General features: G+C 38.2%; 1 protein-coding gene and 1 long non-coding RNA gene across 3 annotated transcripts; both read left to right on the top strand.

Annotated features, from left to right (window-relative positions):
• The first annotated feature begins 1,386 nt into the window (after positions 1-1,386).
• Positions 1,387-11,508, top strand: dhdds (dehydrodolichyl diphosphate synthase). Of its 2 annotated transcripts, none has more exons than XM_030393305.1 (9): positions 1,387-1,575; positions 1,844-1,918; positions 4,307-4,423; positions 4,515-4,657; positions 5,973-6,089; positions 6,644-6,745; positions 6,897-7,011; positions 8,928-9,035; positions 10,740-11,508. In XM_030393305.1, exons 2-9 carry the CDS (start codon positions 1,856-1,858, stop codon positions 10,980-10,982), a joined length of 1,008 nt encoding a protein of 335 aa, XP_030249165.1. In that variant the 5' UTR covers positions 1,387-1,575; positions 1,844-1,855; the 3' UTR covers positions 10,983-11,508. The 2 variants fall into 2 exon arrangements, with proteins under 2 accessions (XP_030249165.1, XP_030249166.1); XM_030393306.1 differs by having other exon boundaries at positions 1,434-1,452.
• A 1,121-nt stretch (positions 11,509-12,629) lies between these two features.
• LOC115567695 (uncharacterized) lies at positions 12,630-16,660 on the top strand. The gene is made up of 6 exons (XR_003981246.1): positions 12,630-12,870; positions 14,262-14,279; positions 14,905-14,934; positions 15,137-15,178; positions 15,413-15,466; positions 16,034-16,660. It is a non-coding gene; the product is annotated as an uncharacterized LOC115567695 (long non-coding RNA).
• The last annotated feature ends 1,186 nt before the right edge of the window (positions 16,661-17,846 follow it).

Here is a 17,846-nt window from a genome sequence, read left to right as displayed (position 1 = left end):
AAAATTGTGATTATTTGCATGTTTTTGCTCTAAGTTGATCTTTTACCTTTATCCACCTTTCCCTTTCATGAGTGTACTAATGCCACACACATTTATTTTTGCATATGCATTCATCATTAGGAGTTCTGCCACGAAAACAGCTGCACAGCATGGATGTCACTCATTGTGTGTTCACCAAAATGGACATTTCAGGCTTTGTTGCCTTGGTGGTAATAAAAGTTTAAATAAGAAGAAAGAGCCGAAGCTCCGCTCGGCCATAAGCCGTCTCCCTGGGTAACAACACACGTGTAGCAGCACAACTCAGCTTGTTTTCTTTGTTTTTGAGAATTTCACCATGAAATAGCCACTGTGTTGCAGTACAGTTACTTTTACTGTAACGCATTACAAAAGCAACGTGTCACAGAAATATAATTATATAACCGTAATGGGGTAATATAACATACTACCAATAATATAAACCTTTAAGTTCTTTGTTCAGTCTCTGTGTGTCTGAAATGAGCCGCATTCATAGGCCTCCTTATCCTCGGATTGACTTTAATCTACATTCTTGAATCACATATGCCCATGCAGTCCTTGTTCTGCGGACTAACATTAAAAGGCATAGAAAAATTATTTTTTGTCGTGTCATGTCATTATTGGCTACATTATTAAAGGTATTGGTCTGTTGTGTTTCATATGACTGAGCCTGCAATTGAATATATTTATTTCTGTCTCATTGTATATCAGACTTTGATCATTTGTCCGCCTGCTCACCCCCTGTGTCCAAGTCCATTTGTTTATCTAAAAAGATTGAGGCTGATTAATTATTCTGTAGAGGTGCTTTGTGCATTTTCTTGAAAATAACTTAAAAGTGGTGCAGGAAGTAATTTATTACTCTACGCAGACAGTAATATTGTGAGGCAATATACTACTTAAAATTAGGGTAACTAGTAATATGTAATGTAACATTTTCAAAGTAACTTACCCAACACTAGCAGTGCTTTAGTTTATTTACATGGTGGTGTCTGTAGGCAGAACTGCAGCCAGGTTTACAAAGTTTTCACAGCCAGCCATGTGCATTTAGTGTCAGCTCTTGAAAAAAAACTAAAAATATTCCAGAATTTACCTTTTCTATTTTTATAAAGCATTTAATAAGTAAAATAAAAAATGACTATTTACTAACTATTTAAGTTCAATTAACTATAAATATTTTTTTAAAAATATATCAAAGACGTAGAAATAAATATCGAGGACATGACCTCACTGCTTTGGCTCAGTAAATATTGAGCGTACCACCGCTTGTTTGGACTATTCGTGTCACTTTGGGTCAAATACCCGACTGTGACCCTCCGACGTTGATCCGTCCTCCATCCACACACTTTCAAAATCTACCGACCCGTGACAGGAAGTCGTCATCGCTCCCGCTACGTCACTTTACTCCGATGCGGAAGCGATCGTCATCGTAAAAAGGCTGTGAGTTGGAGGGTCTGTGAGATGGGATCAGATCGTAGCGTTTTTCTGCGTTAAGACCAGCGTGTGGTTCGGTGGTTTGAATGAGTGGAGCGGTGTCGGTCCACGGTCGGTGCTGTGCGGACGGTGTGTGAGTCGCCTCGTGCCTTTTTAAAAAGCCTCGCAGCAGTTTGAAGTTGACTGCATGTCTCGTGAGGCAGAGCTGCCCGTTAACGGACGAGTCAGGCACTCTGCTGCATCGAAGACGAGATGTTGTTTTTAAAATGACACTCTGATAACACACTCAGATTGGTTTAGCGGCACGTTAGCTTTATTTTTTTCCCCTTCTGTCCAGTGTAGGGTGGGTCACGAGGTCGACAGCCATAAAAACCATTTCACTCCCACTTATTTTTAGACCGTTTACAAAATGTCGTGGATAAGAGAAGGAGAACTGAACCTGCTGGAAAAGATTTCAGCGAATATCCTGAAGGTAAGCCTGAATCTGTGTGTTCCTCCTCACCTCTCCCAGTGTGTGCCTCTCAAGTGTTCCCATAAGATTTGAGTAAACTTGGGACTGTTTGCTTTAAAATAAAAAACAAAAAACCTATACTTACCTAACTACCTATACTGGCTTTTGGCCCAAAAGTACAAAACTCAAAGACTACATCAAATAATATCTCCTCCATCTTGACACTGAATGATTCTATCTGCATATGTATCTTGGCTTATTATCCAGGTGCTCATTACACCTAATATTATATCTTCCTATTATAAATAGTAGTCGTTTACATACTTATTATCCCCAGTGTTTGCCTCTCGTGTGCTGCCATAAGATTTGAGTCAACTTGGGCTGTTTCCTTTGAAAAAATATATATATTTTGGCTTTTGGCCCAAAAGTACAAAACTCAAGACAACATCAAATAATATCTCTTCCATCTTGACACAGAATGATTCTATCTTATTATCCAGATGCTCATTACACCTAATGATATATCTTCCTATTATTAATGGTTGTCATTTACATACTCCCCAGTGTTTGCCTCCCATGTGTTGCCATAAGATTTTAGTATAGCATACATTTTCCCCAAAAAGTAATACTCAGAGATGTTTGAATAAACATTAAAGAACACTTGCAGCATTTGTGGAGGTTTACCCAGAATCTTGAAACCATCTCGATGCCAAAATTAATGAAGACTTAAGATTCATTTGAGTCAACTTAGGCTGTTTTTAAATTTTTATTTTGGCTTGTGGCCCAAATGTACAAAAGTCAATATCAAATGAAATCTCCTCCATCTTGGTACTGAAGGATCCTATCTACATATGTGCCATCTTGGCCTTTATCCAGGTGCTCATTACACTTAATATTATATCTTCATATTATTAATAGTAATCGTTTACACACTGAGTGAAAAGACAGCTGTGATCCTGGAGGAACTGCTCTTGTTCTGCAATACAAAAGCGCTACCTCTGGATCAGCATACATTTTTGATGTGTTTCTTGAAAAACCAGGAACATCATTTGAACTGATTGTTCATTTGATTTAGACAGCACTTCTATTTCTCTGTCAGAAAGTGGCAAACACAGCTTAAATCCCTGTTCCTGGTCCTGGAAATAGCAGCTTAACTCTGTGCTCTGGTTCTGGAAATACAAGCTGCGTTATTTGCATTTCCAGCGCCATTTGTGACTCTACTAAAAATTTCATCAGCAATTCGTTCTCTTCTCTTGGAAGAACGACCAGTAATTCTGGCTGTGATGATGGAAGGATCTGCGAACTCCAGGTAACAAAAACAGCAGTATTTCTTTCGCTTGTCTCAGATGAAACGGCTGCAATTTTTGTAGAGTATAAGAAATAGCCACTATTGATACTCAGTCTCTTCTGTCTTGACGATGGGGCCACATGGCCTCATCCACATCACATTCATTATCCTCTCTTGCAATGAACCAAGGGAAAAATCTTCTTGCATGCCATCGAACCTTGACATTCCTCTGCACCTATTTCTCACTCTCACCTGCCTTAGACCTCTTCAATCCATGTTGGCAAAAAACAACACAGCCGCTGCACTTTTTAAGGCCTGCAGACTGATTGCTCATTGAAGATTTGTTTTTAGGAGTGTCAAACAGGTGCTTTAGTGATTTCATACTGATATAGGTAGTTTCTAATAGTTAGGAACAGATGGTTTCTGTTTGGTTACCATAGCTAAAACAATGGAGTTTGGACTGCTTGAATGACATCCGTGTTAACTGTTCTGCAAAAGGGCGGGGAAAATGTGTCAATCCAATGAGAAGGGGTTAACACATTTGCAAGAGGTGTCTTGGGCTCTGCTGAGAGAGTGATGATGAAAACCAAGTGGATTCCAGTTTGTTTAAACAGGTCAAAGCAATCGATAAAAACTGTAGATTAGCATCACTTTTTCCCTAAAAGTAATACTAAGAGATGTTTTTGGGAAAAAAAACATTAAACATTTGTGGAGGTTTAACCAGAATGTTGTCAATGTCACACTGTCTTGATGAGAGTCTAATCAGGATTTAAGATTAATTTGAGCAAACTGGTGGAGGTGGCTAAAATGTCATCCACTTACCCAAAGATGCAGCTGAAAGCTCTAACCAAAGCTTGTAAGTGGACCTTGTGCTAAAGTGTTTTTTTTTTTTTTGTTTTTTTTTGCCCCAAGGTCAAGAATAAAACCTAGAACATAAATAATGAGTATCTTGTCATAAAAGCGAGAGAAATCGTCAAATTTTTTAAGCTGGACTCAGAGAATAATTTGGTATAAAGAAAACAACTGAAAAATGACCGTTCCATCATCACAATAGTTGCCTGATGCTTCTATTTAACTTTATGTACATGACTCTCCTAAATCTCCTGCATTGTGTCTCCCAGGCTGGACCCATGCCCAAACATGTGGCCTTCATCATGGACGGTAACCGCCGCTTTGCACTGAAGAACAACATTGAGCGGCAGGAAGGGCATATGCAGGGCTTCAACAAGCTGGCAGAGGTGAGGTTGCATTTAGGATATTACACATGTCCTTTGGGCAGGAAGTAGGATAATCATGTGTGTATAACCCCTTGTCCCTTACACACACCAGACACTACGTTGGTGTAAACATCTGAATATCCAAGAGGTGACGGTGTACGCCTTCAGCATCGAGAACTTCAAGCGCACTAAAGACGAGGTGGACGGGCTGATGGAGCTGGCCAAGCAGAAATTTGAGCGGCTGTTGGATGAAAGGTGAGTTTTCAAGTTAAAGCAGCAGTATGGAGCGTTTACACACAAATGAAAATCTTTAATATTCAAACCATTGCAAAACAAGTTCACACATGGCCGATTAAGCCTATATCTGCAGTATTTACAGAGTTTTAAGATGTTGTGTCTGTGGCTCAGGTGTAGCTGCATTTTTTTTTTGTTATCTGAATTCCAGAACTGAAGGGGGAAGCTGCTACAGCAACTATATAGAGCTTATGGCAGAGAAACCTAACAGCCACAAGGGGGAGAGAAAAGTACCATAATCCAGCGTCTGACGATTAAAAATAGCTTATAACACTGTTTCTGCTTGTCACATTCTGCACAAATGATTCACAGCTTCCTTAAAGTAAAGTTGACAAGAGCCAAATGCTGTGCCCGGGCACTGCTTGTCAGACTGAAACCTTTTTGTCCTGGGCCTTGCTAAAATGAATTGAAATGACCTCCTATGGGCTTTAACATGAACATATTTTACAGTTGCAATTCAAATCAGACGCACTGAGGAAAAATACTGGGATTTTTTTGCTGGAAATTGCACACAGAGTTGACAGATGCCAACTCTGACACAGAAACGCCTACCGCTGCTTTGACCATTGAGTAAGATGTGCTGTGGACTGATGCCAGAACGGCCAAGAGGAGGAGAGGCTGATTATAAATAGGCGTGCACAATATCAATTATTTCCATCACTATTTTGGCTGATACTGCCTTCATCCTGCAATATATAACATACTGTTGAACTTAGGCAGTCTTACATTATCATAAGCTGGCAACTACCAAGACTGTTGATCGCTGTATGATTTGTCTGCATAAAAATCTTATAAATATGACCTATAACTATGGTCTATAGTGCAAATACAGATGCCAAAAGCACTTACTTAAACCAATCAACAGATGTTTAATCTAATATTGGGCTGCGCTTATCTGCAGTTTCACAAACAGCCACTAGATGTTGGCCCAAGAAAAATGATGGCTTGCATTGCCACGCTGCTTCATCAGCATATTAGCCTGAAGAAAGGGAGTAACTTGTCACTTGTCAGCGTTGGTATTAGCCAGTTGTTCCCGCTAACCTCCTCACTGTACATTATTCCCTGCAGCAAAAATGTGGTTAGTGTTGAAAAACCTGCCTCACACTAGACGCTGGACTACAGATTGCTTCAGAGAGCCTGTATCAAACAACTTCTCTGTGGAAATCCCTTTGTGTGGATGCCTTGTGTATGAAGTCTTGTTCTTCCTTTTAGTCTTCAAGTTTTTCTTAATGCATTTCCTCCTCCATACCCCTTGCCTGTCTGTCCCTGTCTTTAGGGAAAACCTGGAGAAACACGGTGTGTGTATCCGTGTGCTGGGTGACTTGAACATGCTGCCACTCGACCTCCAGCGAATCATCGCCAAAGCTGTGGTCACAACCAAGGCGCACAATAAGTACGTGTTTTATTTACAGGGCACTTTGTAGTTGTGGAGACGAAATTCCATCTCAGGATTTTATTGTTTATAATATTGTTGATGTAATAGTACAAACTCTTTTTTTTTTATTCATAACTGAATGAACAAGCTGTTCTCAGAGGAGAGTAAAGTCCCAAGAACACTGAGGCCAGAAAGGTGACATGGTCCGCCACATATACACAGAGTAAAACAGTATTAAGTCGTGTTTGTTTATTCAATTAATTGAGTCATGAAAAAAACCTTCTGATTAAAATTTCTCCCCCAACACTACCTATTGTGCCTTTAATCTGTAGTTCTGCTTTTATGACCCCTTATCATTAGTGAGTCAATCTTGCCACTGCATTATCCATACAACATAACATAAGAAGATTATATATATATGTATATATATATATATATATATATATATATATATATATATATATATATATATATATATATATATATATATATATATATATATATATATATATATATATATATATATATAAGGATTATAACTGGCCAGTGATAAACAAATGCTTGTTTTGCAGATGTTTCCTGAATGTGTGTTTCGCCTACACATCAAGATATGAAATCACCAACGCGGTGAGAGAGATGGCTTGGGGAGTGGAGCAGGGCCTGATCAAAGCAAGGTAAACGATGGCCAAGCACTGAGCTGATCTTGTTGATACCATTATAATATCAATATGTTGCCCAGCCCTTGTGCAACATAGAATGTGAAAAGATAACCGGGGGAGCTGATGCATTAATAAGTTAATGTTTGTGTTGTTCTGTTGTGCTCAGCGATGTTTCAGAAGCGTTGCTCAGTCAGTGTTTGTACAGCAATAACTCCCCCAATCCTGATCTGCTCATCCGCACATCTGGAGAGGTTCGCCTCAGCGACTTCCTTCTTTGGCAGGTGAGGATGAGAATGACTGCATGGAAAAATTATTGTTTCTTTCACATGCCCCCTTGAGAGATCTCTCTTAAACTCAGAAAAAAACACTCAGTCATAACTCACACTCAGTCAGATTGGAGATTCCGAGTCAGAATTCCGAAGCTTGAGTGTTTGGAGATCATTGGAAGGAATTCTTAAACAGACGCAGTCGTTGTAACCACGGCAGTTAGACTTGTATTTCAGGTTTTGTAGCTCAAAGCATTCCTTTTAAACAAGGCTTTTCGTTTATGTAGACATTTGTTATCTCTTTCTCATGAAGATGACTTTATTTATTACATAAATATAAAGAAATTAAATGACTAGTTTTGCTTTTTACTGGAATTTGTTGACTGTTTCACAAGAAAAGTCAAATCAAATAATATCTCTATCTTGGTACTTAGTTTTGATCTCATCTACATGTGTGTTGTCTTGACTGATTATGCAGGTGCTCATGATACTTATTATACTTATACTTATTATTCCTTCATATTATTAATCGTGGTTTTAGTTTCATTTATGATCATTACACATGGTCAAGGTACTCATCACAGTTTAGCTGCAATTTTCAGTTGACCGGGCGACCACCGATCAGTCGGCCCGAGTGACCTCCAAAAGAAAGTTGCCATTCTTTGATTTCAGTCCATCACCCTCTGGCCTCCCCACTCCTCCATAACGACAAACAAACCAGCATTTTGTCTAGAGGAAAAAAGAACAAGACCCTCAGACGCCATCCAGGGCTCAGAGAAGCGCAAATCAACATCCTTCCTTATTCCCTGACATTTCACAGACCCAACCAATCGATTCCCCAGGGAAAAACAGTCAACAAATCGGTTGAGCATGACTATAATCATCAGTTGCAGCCCTACATTACAGACCATGTTTTTAAGGTAGTCATCATATTCTGTATATTATCATGGTCTTTTTTTCAGTTTTGCTAACAGTCAGATAGCATTGAAGATGGACAAGCATAAGTTGATAAATAAAGTAAGTAAGGCTGTGTCAAACATTTTTTTACTGTACAAATTAAATAACAGTACTGTCTATAATTCAAATGCACTATAATATAATACAGTACTGTATATAATATAATACAGTACTGAATATAATGTACAGCTAACTGCAGTTCTTCCTCCCTGTGTGCACACAACAACAGCTTCAGTCAGAAGCAAACGGGGTACCGCAAGACGGATCATTATAGTATTTTTAGTGTAAAATGTTTTCCCATATGTTGTCCTGTATGAAAAGACCCAAAATGAAAACCCTAGGTGGGCCAACTGATTATTATAAACAAACCATATAAAGAGCATTTGTATAAGAATGATTTTTTTCCCAGGCTTTTTGATGCATACAAGCCGTTGATAACTGTAACCGTGATCACCATTATTGATTTCCACAGTGTCAGATGACGTGATACAAGACTGTTTTTGTTTAGAGTAAGACTTTGTGGTGATCTTCAGTATTCACGGGTGTGGCAACTCTGTGTCTCGTTGCCTTTATCTGTAATGTAGCAGCCATCATAGATTAGATTTGAACATTGGATTTTTACCAGTAAATTAGATCATTAGTTAAGGTTTATTTTAAAAAAGCTCATTCATGTCAGCTTTGACCGTCTCGGCTGCTTAACTTTATCAAGACTGTCACCAAGCACAGCTGCTTGTTTGGTAGTTTACATTTCGCTTTAATGCCAGTTTATCATGTTTTGATCAAAGAACTTCTTTTAAAGTGATTATTTGTTCTGAAATACAGCAACAAAGGGTTATCCACCAATTTTTAGTACAATCTATGATCGACGTTCACAAAAGAGACACAGTTATATAATGATTTGATCATATTGTCAGACACTTGACAGCTCCTCGTCTGACACTTGTATTGATTTTCTTTTCTCTTCCATTCCGCAGACTTCCCACTCTTGTATAGTGTTTCAGTCAGTTCTGTGGCCGGAGTACTCATTCTGGAACCTGTGTGAAGCCATTCTCCAATATCAACTAAATTACAAATCCATCCAGGTAAGGTTTATATCGAGACCAGTGAAGGACGTTGTATTGGAAAGGGTATACAGGGACACGGGCAAAATAACAAGAATATCTCAGATTACAGTGTTTGGTTTGTCACCCTGCCAAATGTATTGATTTAACTCCACTGGGCCGTCATTTTTTTGAGTAAATGTCCTCATCGGGGTCTTTGGGGTCCGTGCAGGTGAGGATCTGTGTGGGACTTCAGCTCCCTGCCACGTTTGAACGTTTTTGCATTGTTTGCCAGTGGTGCATAGGAAACTTAGACAGACTGTACTAAAGCATACAGTCACAGATCCTATCAGGCCTCCTTGAACCTTCATAGCCTGCTATATATTGATTTGAAAGCTCACCAATGAAACGGTCATTGTCAGATCTCTGTTGAAATGCAACCACACATGCAGGACTGTTTTAGAAAATGAGGAATAACCGGTCACATGTATTTATCAACATTAATAAAAGGTATTTAAAAGTGCAGTATGTCAGAATTGGCCACCTTCAAATCATACTCCCAACAAATAAGGGCATTATATCACCAGAGTAACTACTAACTGTATTTTTGTCATACATCCATAACTTTGGCTACTGTTAGCTCAGATAGCCATGCAGCTAACCAGACTACCAGGGAGGTGTTGGTGTTCAGCACAGGAGCATGTCGCTGGGAGAAGGAGGTTTTCAGGCTTGAGGCTAGCTTGTCAGTTAAATATCTCTACATGACAAAATACATGGGTGTCTTTGAAATAATGTAGAAATTGTTATTTCTTCACATTCTGTTCATAATTTTAGTTCATTTTTGAATGTTTTAAACTAAGATTCTTACACATTCCATCCAAAAGGACTGAATCAACAACCCTAACAAACTCCAACAATTCCCAGCTATTATTGTGTCAGTAGGGCAACAACTATGGATTCTTTTCGTATAACATATAAAATGGCAAATAACAGTGAAACATGCTCATCGCAGTTTCCCAGAGCCCAAAGTGACGTCTTCAAATTGCCTCTTTTGTCCAACCAACGGTGCCAAACCCAAAGTCTCTCCCTTGACTGTCATAGATAGCAAAAGAAAAGTAGCAAATCCTTTATTAAGAAGCTGGAACAAGCACATTTTTGACATTTCTGATTGAAAAATGGCTTGCTGACTATCAAAAGGGTTTTAAGGGTTCAACATTTATTACCCCACATTTCTAAGATGGTTATATTATTTAGTTCAACCACTGCACGTCATCCTGTTATTCTGTCGCAAAACGTAAATACACTTATTACCTTGTTTATTCAAGATACAAGATTCATTTAATAGTCACTATACAACAGAGGGTTGTACAAATAAATGGTAGTCTGCTGCGCACAAAATAAAATTATATCGATGATGGAATAAGTGATAAGTCAATATGGATTTAACTATGCTGGTGAAATGGCGTAGATGTTTTTCTTCTAACAAATATCCTGGGATTCAAACCCTGAATGAATCAGTTTAGCACTGCCATGTTTTTCAAAGACGAGGGAAATAACTTGGGCCAGTGTGACAGTGAAACAGTTTGTGTTCGCCACCATCTGCCACACAACACAGACTCTCTGTTGTGCATGTAATCAGTAATGTGGCTTCAGTTTACACCTTCCTTATTGTCACCAAAACAAAGATGAATAGCAATTCCCACTTAAACAGGACTAAAGGGAATGTCGATGTGTGTTGAATTTTAGAAAGCCAGAGACCTCCATCGAGAGCATCAGGCCTTACTGCAGCTAGAGGCGGATCGAGCCTGCGTGGCGGAGTACCTGCAGCACCATGGGAATGGAAAACCGGCCGATGCCCAGAGAAGACAAGAGGCGCTGCTGCACTACACCACCTGCCGGGAAGAACGAATTCAGGACTTCCTAGACGCGCTGAAGCACAAGAGAGACTCTTTCTTTGATGATTTAGAGAGCGAAGCCGTCGTGGCGTAGGAAGGCTCAGAAGAAGCGAACCCCATGTTGAAGTGGGGATGAAACCTCTCCTGTGCTCTTCCCCAAAGGGCTTTTTGTGGAAAAGTGGGAAGAGTGAGCAGTAACTGGGAACGGTTTCATTTGGGTTACTGGTTTGTGCAAGGTGAGAGGGCAGTTTTACCCCTATGGGGCTGTAGAATAATTGATATTTATGATTGTAGATTTTAAAAAAAGTCTAACACGTGGAAATGTCTGGTCAAGATGTAGTTAAATGGTGTAACTCGTCTGTCAAATGCATGCCAGTGGAAGATCAAATCTTATGAGTGAACGCCAGGGATTCTGTGTTGTGGAGATGTTTGCAAAGAAGAAATCATCCAGATGATATAAATCAGTCCCGTTTTTTTTTTTGTCGAGTCCCAAAGGAGGTGTTGTCTGTTGAGTGTGATGTTGATGACATAACTAGATTTTGACCAGCTTTCTCAAACAGAATAAAGTGGTAACTGTATGTCAGATGTGATTAAATAATGTGTGATCCACTTCTTTTGTACTTCTGTTGCACATTTTGGTCGTCTTTTATCAGTTGCCTGACATCAGTTCTTGCCTCCATCTAGCTTTTAATATGATGGTAATGAATGTCTGAACTTGTGCAGCAGACAAATATCACTTAAGGTGTAGTATCTCAGAAAATCACTGTTCTGGTTTCACATTAGATTACTGAGGCCTTTCAAAAATGGAAAAGCTTTCACCCCATACAAGTATCAACGTCTCTAATTTCTACGAGTAACTGTTCCACAAATTGACATGCTAAATATACAGCTTAGATAGTTTTGATTTGGTCGAGGAGAATGTAAAGAAGCCAAATAACACATTAAAGGAGCATTATGCGGTTTTGGAGAAGAGGAACTCAAACACAGAATTTTAATATTTACAATATTAATGAGGTAATGATACAAACTCATAAATACTTTTTTTTCCGTATCTGAATAAACAAGCTGTTCTCAGAGGGAAATAAGGTCCCCAGGACACTGTTTGAAGCTAGAAAGGTGGCAGGGTCCGCCGCATATGAACAAAGTGAAAACAGAATGAAATCACCTTGTCCTTTAAAGTCCGTTTGCTTATTCATTTTATTCAGTCAATAAAACTATGACTCTTGTAGACATAAAAATCAGTCAATGAATAAATGACATAGTGCTGCTTTAAATAAAACAAAACTATATATTAAAAGCAACATTCAGCCCAAATCTCAATGATCAGTCTACATCTAGCATCAATTTTCTGAGAATGTAACAGAATAACAGATCTTCAAAAAATAATATGAGTTGCCTACTGTAAACATTAGGTGTACCTCAAGGGGGACGGTTTTCTGAAAGACAAAAAACAGAAAAAAAAACACTATTACGTTTTAAATACCAACATAAAACATGACAACTCTTTTTCTTCTTATTAAAATGTCTTCCCCAATACTAAATAGTGCGCCTTTAAATCGTCACGTACACGATATGGCAAAACAAATCGGATTTTAAATGAGACGTGATGAACTGGATCTACTTTTCTCAACCGTCATCAGCGGTAATCCAACGGGGACCTTCGCCGCAGCGCCTCCCTGCGGCACCGCGCGGTATTTTTCCTGGCTGCTTCCTGCCTCTTTAACGAATGGGGAGGTGCCTGTAACCACGTGACGCGCTCGCATCCAATGGCAGCCTCAGAAACACAAAACTGGTTCGAACCGGTTTCGTTCTTATATTTCAGTGTATAAACTACAAAAACATTCGTTTGCATTATACATTCGCCATTTTACTCTGCAACTGCCCGGTCGCCGTGTGTTATCTCTCCGAAAAACACCCCGTTTTTACGGTTATTTTTGTGAGCGTTCCGTTCATTCCCAGCCAACAACATGGTCAAATCGAAGGTAAGAGTTTTATTTTATTTTTTTTGCTTTTTTTAGACAAACGCTGCGATGTCTGTGTGGTTCGCTTGAGGTTACCGTTGGGCTTGCGTTTGATATTTGTGCATCAGAGGAACGTCATCATCCCCGAACGAACGGTACAGCCATGGCGGGCGGGCAGGAAAGACCTGCTCGGGCATCCTCCCAATAATGTATCTACACAGGGGCGTAACGTAAAATGTATCTTTAACGAGGCTGATAGCGTTCGTGGGTTTATTTCCACGGTCCTGCGCCAAAGCCCTGGCTTGTGCAGAGGCTGACATTGCGCTGTGCAAATTGTCTGGCACCGTTGGTCTTTTCCCTCTTTGACAGAGGGGGTGGAGGGGGAGGGGGTCTCCCTAGGCTAAACGCAACAACACAATTTCAACACACACAGTTACGTTAAATTCGTGGCTATCAGCTGAATATAAACGCACAGCCCGCCGCACACACGAACCGAAGACGAGCGTGTTTTTTCTGGCGATATTAAGTTCGAGCGCGAACTGCAAATTTGAGGAAGGAGTTGGGGGAGGGGAGGCGGAATTTATTTTTTATTTATTTATTTTTCAGTCTGTTTTGAATATGAAAAGTCAGGCGTTTGCTCATGCACGTCGACCCCTAGGTTTATTCTCGAGTTAAATCAACAATGGCTCTAAATTGTAAAAAAGAAACGTAGATATTAACGCGCTGTGGAGGTTTAACTGGTGCGTAACGTTATCAGCGAGTGGCTTAATGCAGCTCTGCGAAATGTTTGTTTCCATCTGTTTAATTAGGAGTAACGTGATTTTTTTTTTTCCCTTTTTTTTTGCGTGTGATGATAACATGCCCCGAAGCAGCGTGTGGTATATAAATAAATGTGTTTATCTTAATAAATAAATAAATAAAACGAATTAACAAAAAAAAAAAAATGGTGGGAAAAAAAAGACACAAATTATAAATGCGTTTTCTTAATGAAATTTGACAGCAAATCAAATTAAATTGCATGTGCAATCTCTGCAGACCTGCGTTTGGCTGCACGTATTGTAAGGCGGTCGCTACAGATTAGTAGAGTAGTAATCTTATCAGTTTCCCAACAGCTGTCTGTCGGCGCGCACTGATACAAAACAAAGGAAGCTGTCAGGGCGCCAAGGCGCTGTCATGGTGACGGGACAGCCCCAGTTTGAATTCAAATAAGGGCGGGAAGACGTTTAAAAAAATTAAGTTTATTTACTAGTCTTTAGGTCTAGCGTTTATTTGTTTATTGCCAATAAAGCCTTGTTATTGCAGAAATGTTGATGCTCCGTGATTAAGAGATTATGCTGTTGTTTGACTTTCATGTCATGAAAAATATTTGCATTCAAATTGTAATATTGTGTTTTTCTGTTTTTGTCTTGCAGAAGAACGCGGCCCTTGGGGTATGTAGCATATTCTAATTGTTTACAGTATTTATATTATTTTATATTATTTTGTTATTGCAAGAATATTGTACACCTGCACATTCTCATAAAGTATATTGGGTAGTCGACTGATAATTGCGATTTGTGGTTAAATGTTGCTTTTGATATAATTTTCTTTTTTGTTTAAAAGTGCACTTTGTAGTTTTGGGGGGGGCTGTAATCAAAGGAGTAAGATCTTAGGTGACTTTTATGCCTGAAAAAACTCAGTTTTCATGACTGACTCATAAAGTGAATAAACAAACTGACCTTAAAGGACAACTTGATTTCATACTGCTTTACTTTGTTTATATGTGACGGACCGTGCCATCTTTCTAGCTTCAAAAGGTGTTCTGCCGACTTTTTTTTCTTTGAGAACAGCTTGTTTTTCAGTTATGAGGGGGGGCTTTTGAGTTTGTGTTATTACCTTATAAATATTGCAAATATTTCAATTCTGAGTTTCAGTTTCTTATATAGTGACCCTTTTTAAGTATTTATGACAAGACTGATTCCCACTTTAGGGCTGTATACATCATACCTTTTTAGGGTTATGTGTTGTTTACGTGTATAATTATTGTTAAAGATTGTCTTCCTTCTGTTTCCATAGGAAAGAAGAACTTCCACAAGGCTGGCAAACGTAAGATTCTTAGAAACACAATTAATCATTTTCACTCAGACATGCATGCAGCATTTGTTTAGTTTATCAAAGTTGCCTTTCTTTCTATTGTCTTTTGTGCTTACAGTATGAAACAGAAATTAGTTTGAAAGGTGGCCACAAAGCTGTTGTCTAACACTGTTTACATATCATTTTAACTTCTATCCTTTTTTTCCTTTTATAGAAACCTAAACCTGCTCAGGTTGAGAAGAAGAAGGCCGTAAAGGTATGTAACTCTTAACAAAAGCTAAACAGATGTTTTTTATGTTGTTTGTCACATGATCAACTGATTCATGGCCTGGAGTTCCTTGAAGGGAAATTAAGTTTCAGTGCAAATGGGAAAGGAACATTTGAGAAACAGTTTAGATGTTTTCAGTACACTTACATTTTGTTCATTGTCTGAAGCATGTGCTGGAGAGCTCTTATCTGTTTTTTTAACCATGTGTCATGTTGATTGTAGAAGGCAGCCAAACCGAAGAAGACCAAAGCCGAAAATGGAGGCGCCAAGGCTCAGGTTTGTTTCTTCTATGAGAAAGTGTCTCCATCACAAATATTACACTACATGATATTTCTTAATTTTTTGCAGGTCATTTGTGCTCTTAGCAGAATACTTAATGTTTTAAATTAACCCATCTCCAGAGTGTCAATTGGACGAGATTGAATGTCATCAACAGTACCGATTTAAACAAAAGTTCCTGAAAATCAACACAGGGTGTCTGCAAATTCAAGTCCTTAAATTTATTATAATAATTACCAATTATACATCTTCAAATAATGTTTAAAAAAGACTGGATTTATGGTTCTTGGTGCACTTTGTTGAAAATGTAATCCATAATTGGTGTCATCCCTAAGTCAGTAAAGTTGGTCAATTGTTTTTCATTCAAGTTTGTTAATAAAAGGATCTGAAAGGCTGTTTAGTTTGATGAAACTTGCAGGTACCCTCTAATAAACCATATAAGATAAAGTGGATGAAATCATAGCACAGTGGTGATCACAGTAGAGGGGTATGTACTAGTTTACTGCCTGAATTATCAATGTATGTAACATGCTACTTTCCTCTTCTTTCCTTTTCTCTCCCCAGGAGGCAAAGACTGACGCCACTGAAGCCAAATGAATAACAGTTGATGTACTCACTCTGTGTACTTGGTGATTGTACAGTTTTAAAATAAGTATTTTTTACCAAGTTTTATATTACAAATGTCATTTATAGGTTTGTTTTGGGCTTGCACTTGATGTAACAAAACTATGTTGTCACATTCATATCCATTTAAAATGATACCGTCCATATCTTGTAGACGTGGCATTTTTAGTTTAGTCTAATTCTGCTGAGTGATAGATATTTTCCAAGAAGTTGGACTTTGATTCTAATTTTAAACATTATAAGGCAGCTAAAGCATATTGTTAAAATATGAGGGAGAACAGGAATTTTGCCTATTTATCTCCTTTATATTTTAATGTTGAACTAATAAGAAATTGCTTACCAAATGTTTTGAAGCACTGTATGTTGAAATGAGATCTAGTCATTGAGAATGCCACAGCAAAAATACTGTCATTAGGTCAAAAAGTTTGATACAACCCAAAAAACATGTAAGATGTGAACCTGGTCATCTAATGAAACGTTAAGTTATGTTTCTGTTAGAAGAAAAGGAAGCTTTTCTGACTTCAATGGTTGATCTAAATGTTCTTGAATAAAAATTTGCAAAATGTCGTCTTTGGCAGTTTTTTTGTGACGTGAATACCTCACCACAAAAAAATGGCGGTAACCTTGTTTCACATAGACGTAACGACCCATTGTGTTGTGAGACAATGATCTTTGCTGACAACTGTCATCCCCAACCCTACTGCAGGCCCCTCCATCTTGGCAGGACATCCATTTTAAGACAACACCCCCAAGGTTTCGTTTACTCATCACCACTGTGGGCTCTAGTCGGCTCTTGCTTTTGTTTTCAACCTGCTGAAGTGTCAATATATTCTATAAATGTGTTTGACTAGAAGCTGATTGACTTAAAATAAAATAAAAAATTTTAATTTCTTTGAAATTATTTAAATGCTTCAACCAAGTAAGTAAAAATCATGCATATGAAACAACACTTTGGTAAAAACCACAGTAGTTGGAGTTAGTCAGCCAACGTTAACGATCATCTTTGAATTTACTGATGTGAAAGTCAGATTATCACACTGAAGGTTGTTGACGATCATCAGAAACACTTGATATTACAGTACACATGTTAAACATTAATTAGTTCCGTATAAGTGCATATTAGTTGTTAATTATAACTATAAAATACTCATAAATGCCCTATTCTGACTGTGACTAGAATTTTCCCTCTATATCCTCCTAGTACTTCTTATTGATAGGGAAGGAAGTTGTATATGAATTCTGTTGTTAATATGTTATTCAGTAATTAGCAATTAGAAGGATATTGTGGGAAATCTATTAGTCAATGACCTAGAATTTGAAGTCCAAAGGTTCATTTTCTGATACACAATTAATGAGAAAAAAAAAAAACTCCCTTTACAGTTAAATTCTTCCTTTGCCTCCCACTATGAATAACATTTCACAATAAAAAACTTAAAAATTAGAAAAGTACAGCAAGAATAAGATTTTAAAAATATGTAGAATGTGCATTATCCCTACTGATGTACATTATAATGAAAATATACAGTATCATACAGAGTAAATATAGATGTAGATGTAGAATGAGGTATTTAAAGTGCTTTAAAATAACTAATATGGAGCCAGTATGCTACTAGTATGCATGCTAATGAAAGAAAAAAACTAGTTGATGGTCAATCTGTCTACCCTGGTACAAATTGTTACCAATGCATCATAATTTAGTAACTTATATTTTCAGTGTACACTTTGTATGTGTCAACAGATGACTCTAATGAGT

Source organism: Sparus aurata, chromosome 17 (assembly GCF_900880675.1).
Source record: "Sparus aurata chromosome 17, fSpaAur1.1, whole genome shotgun sequence".
Classification (NCBI taxonomy): Eukaryota; Metazoa; Chordata; class Actinopteri; order Spariformes; family Sparidae; genus Sparus; species Sparus aurata.
This window is presented reverse-complemented; position numbering and strand designations above follow the sequence as displayed.

What these genes read in the sequence shown, in the direction of transcription:
- dhdds (XM_030393305.1), top strand. Translation starts at nt 1,856, where the DNA reads ATGTCGTGGATAAGAGAAGGAGAACTGAACCTGCTGGAAAAGATTTCA. An exon ending in TTTCAGCGAATATCCTGAAG is followed by an intron (nt 1,919 to 4,306) that starts GTAAGCCTGAAT and finishes TGTGTCTCCCAG; the next exon opens with GCTGGACCCATGCCCAAACA. An exon ending in CAGGGCCTGATCAAAGCAAG is followed by an intron (nt 6,746 to 6,896) that starts GTAAACGATGGC and finishes TGTTGTGCTCAG; the next exon opens with CGATGTTTCAGAAGCGTTGC.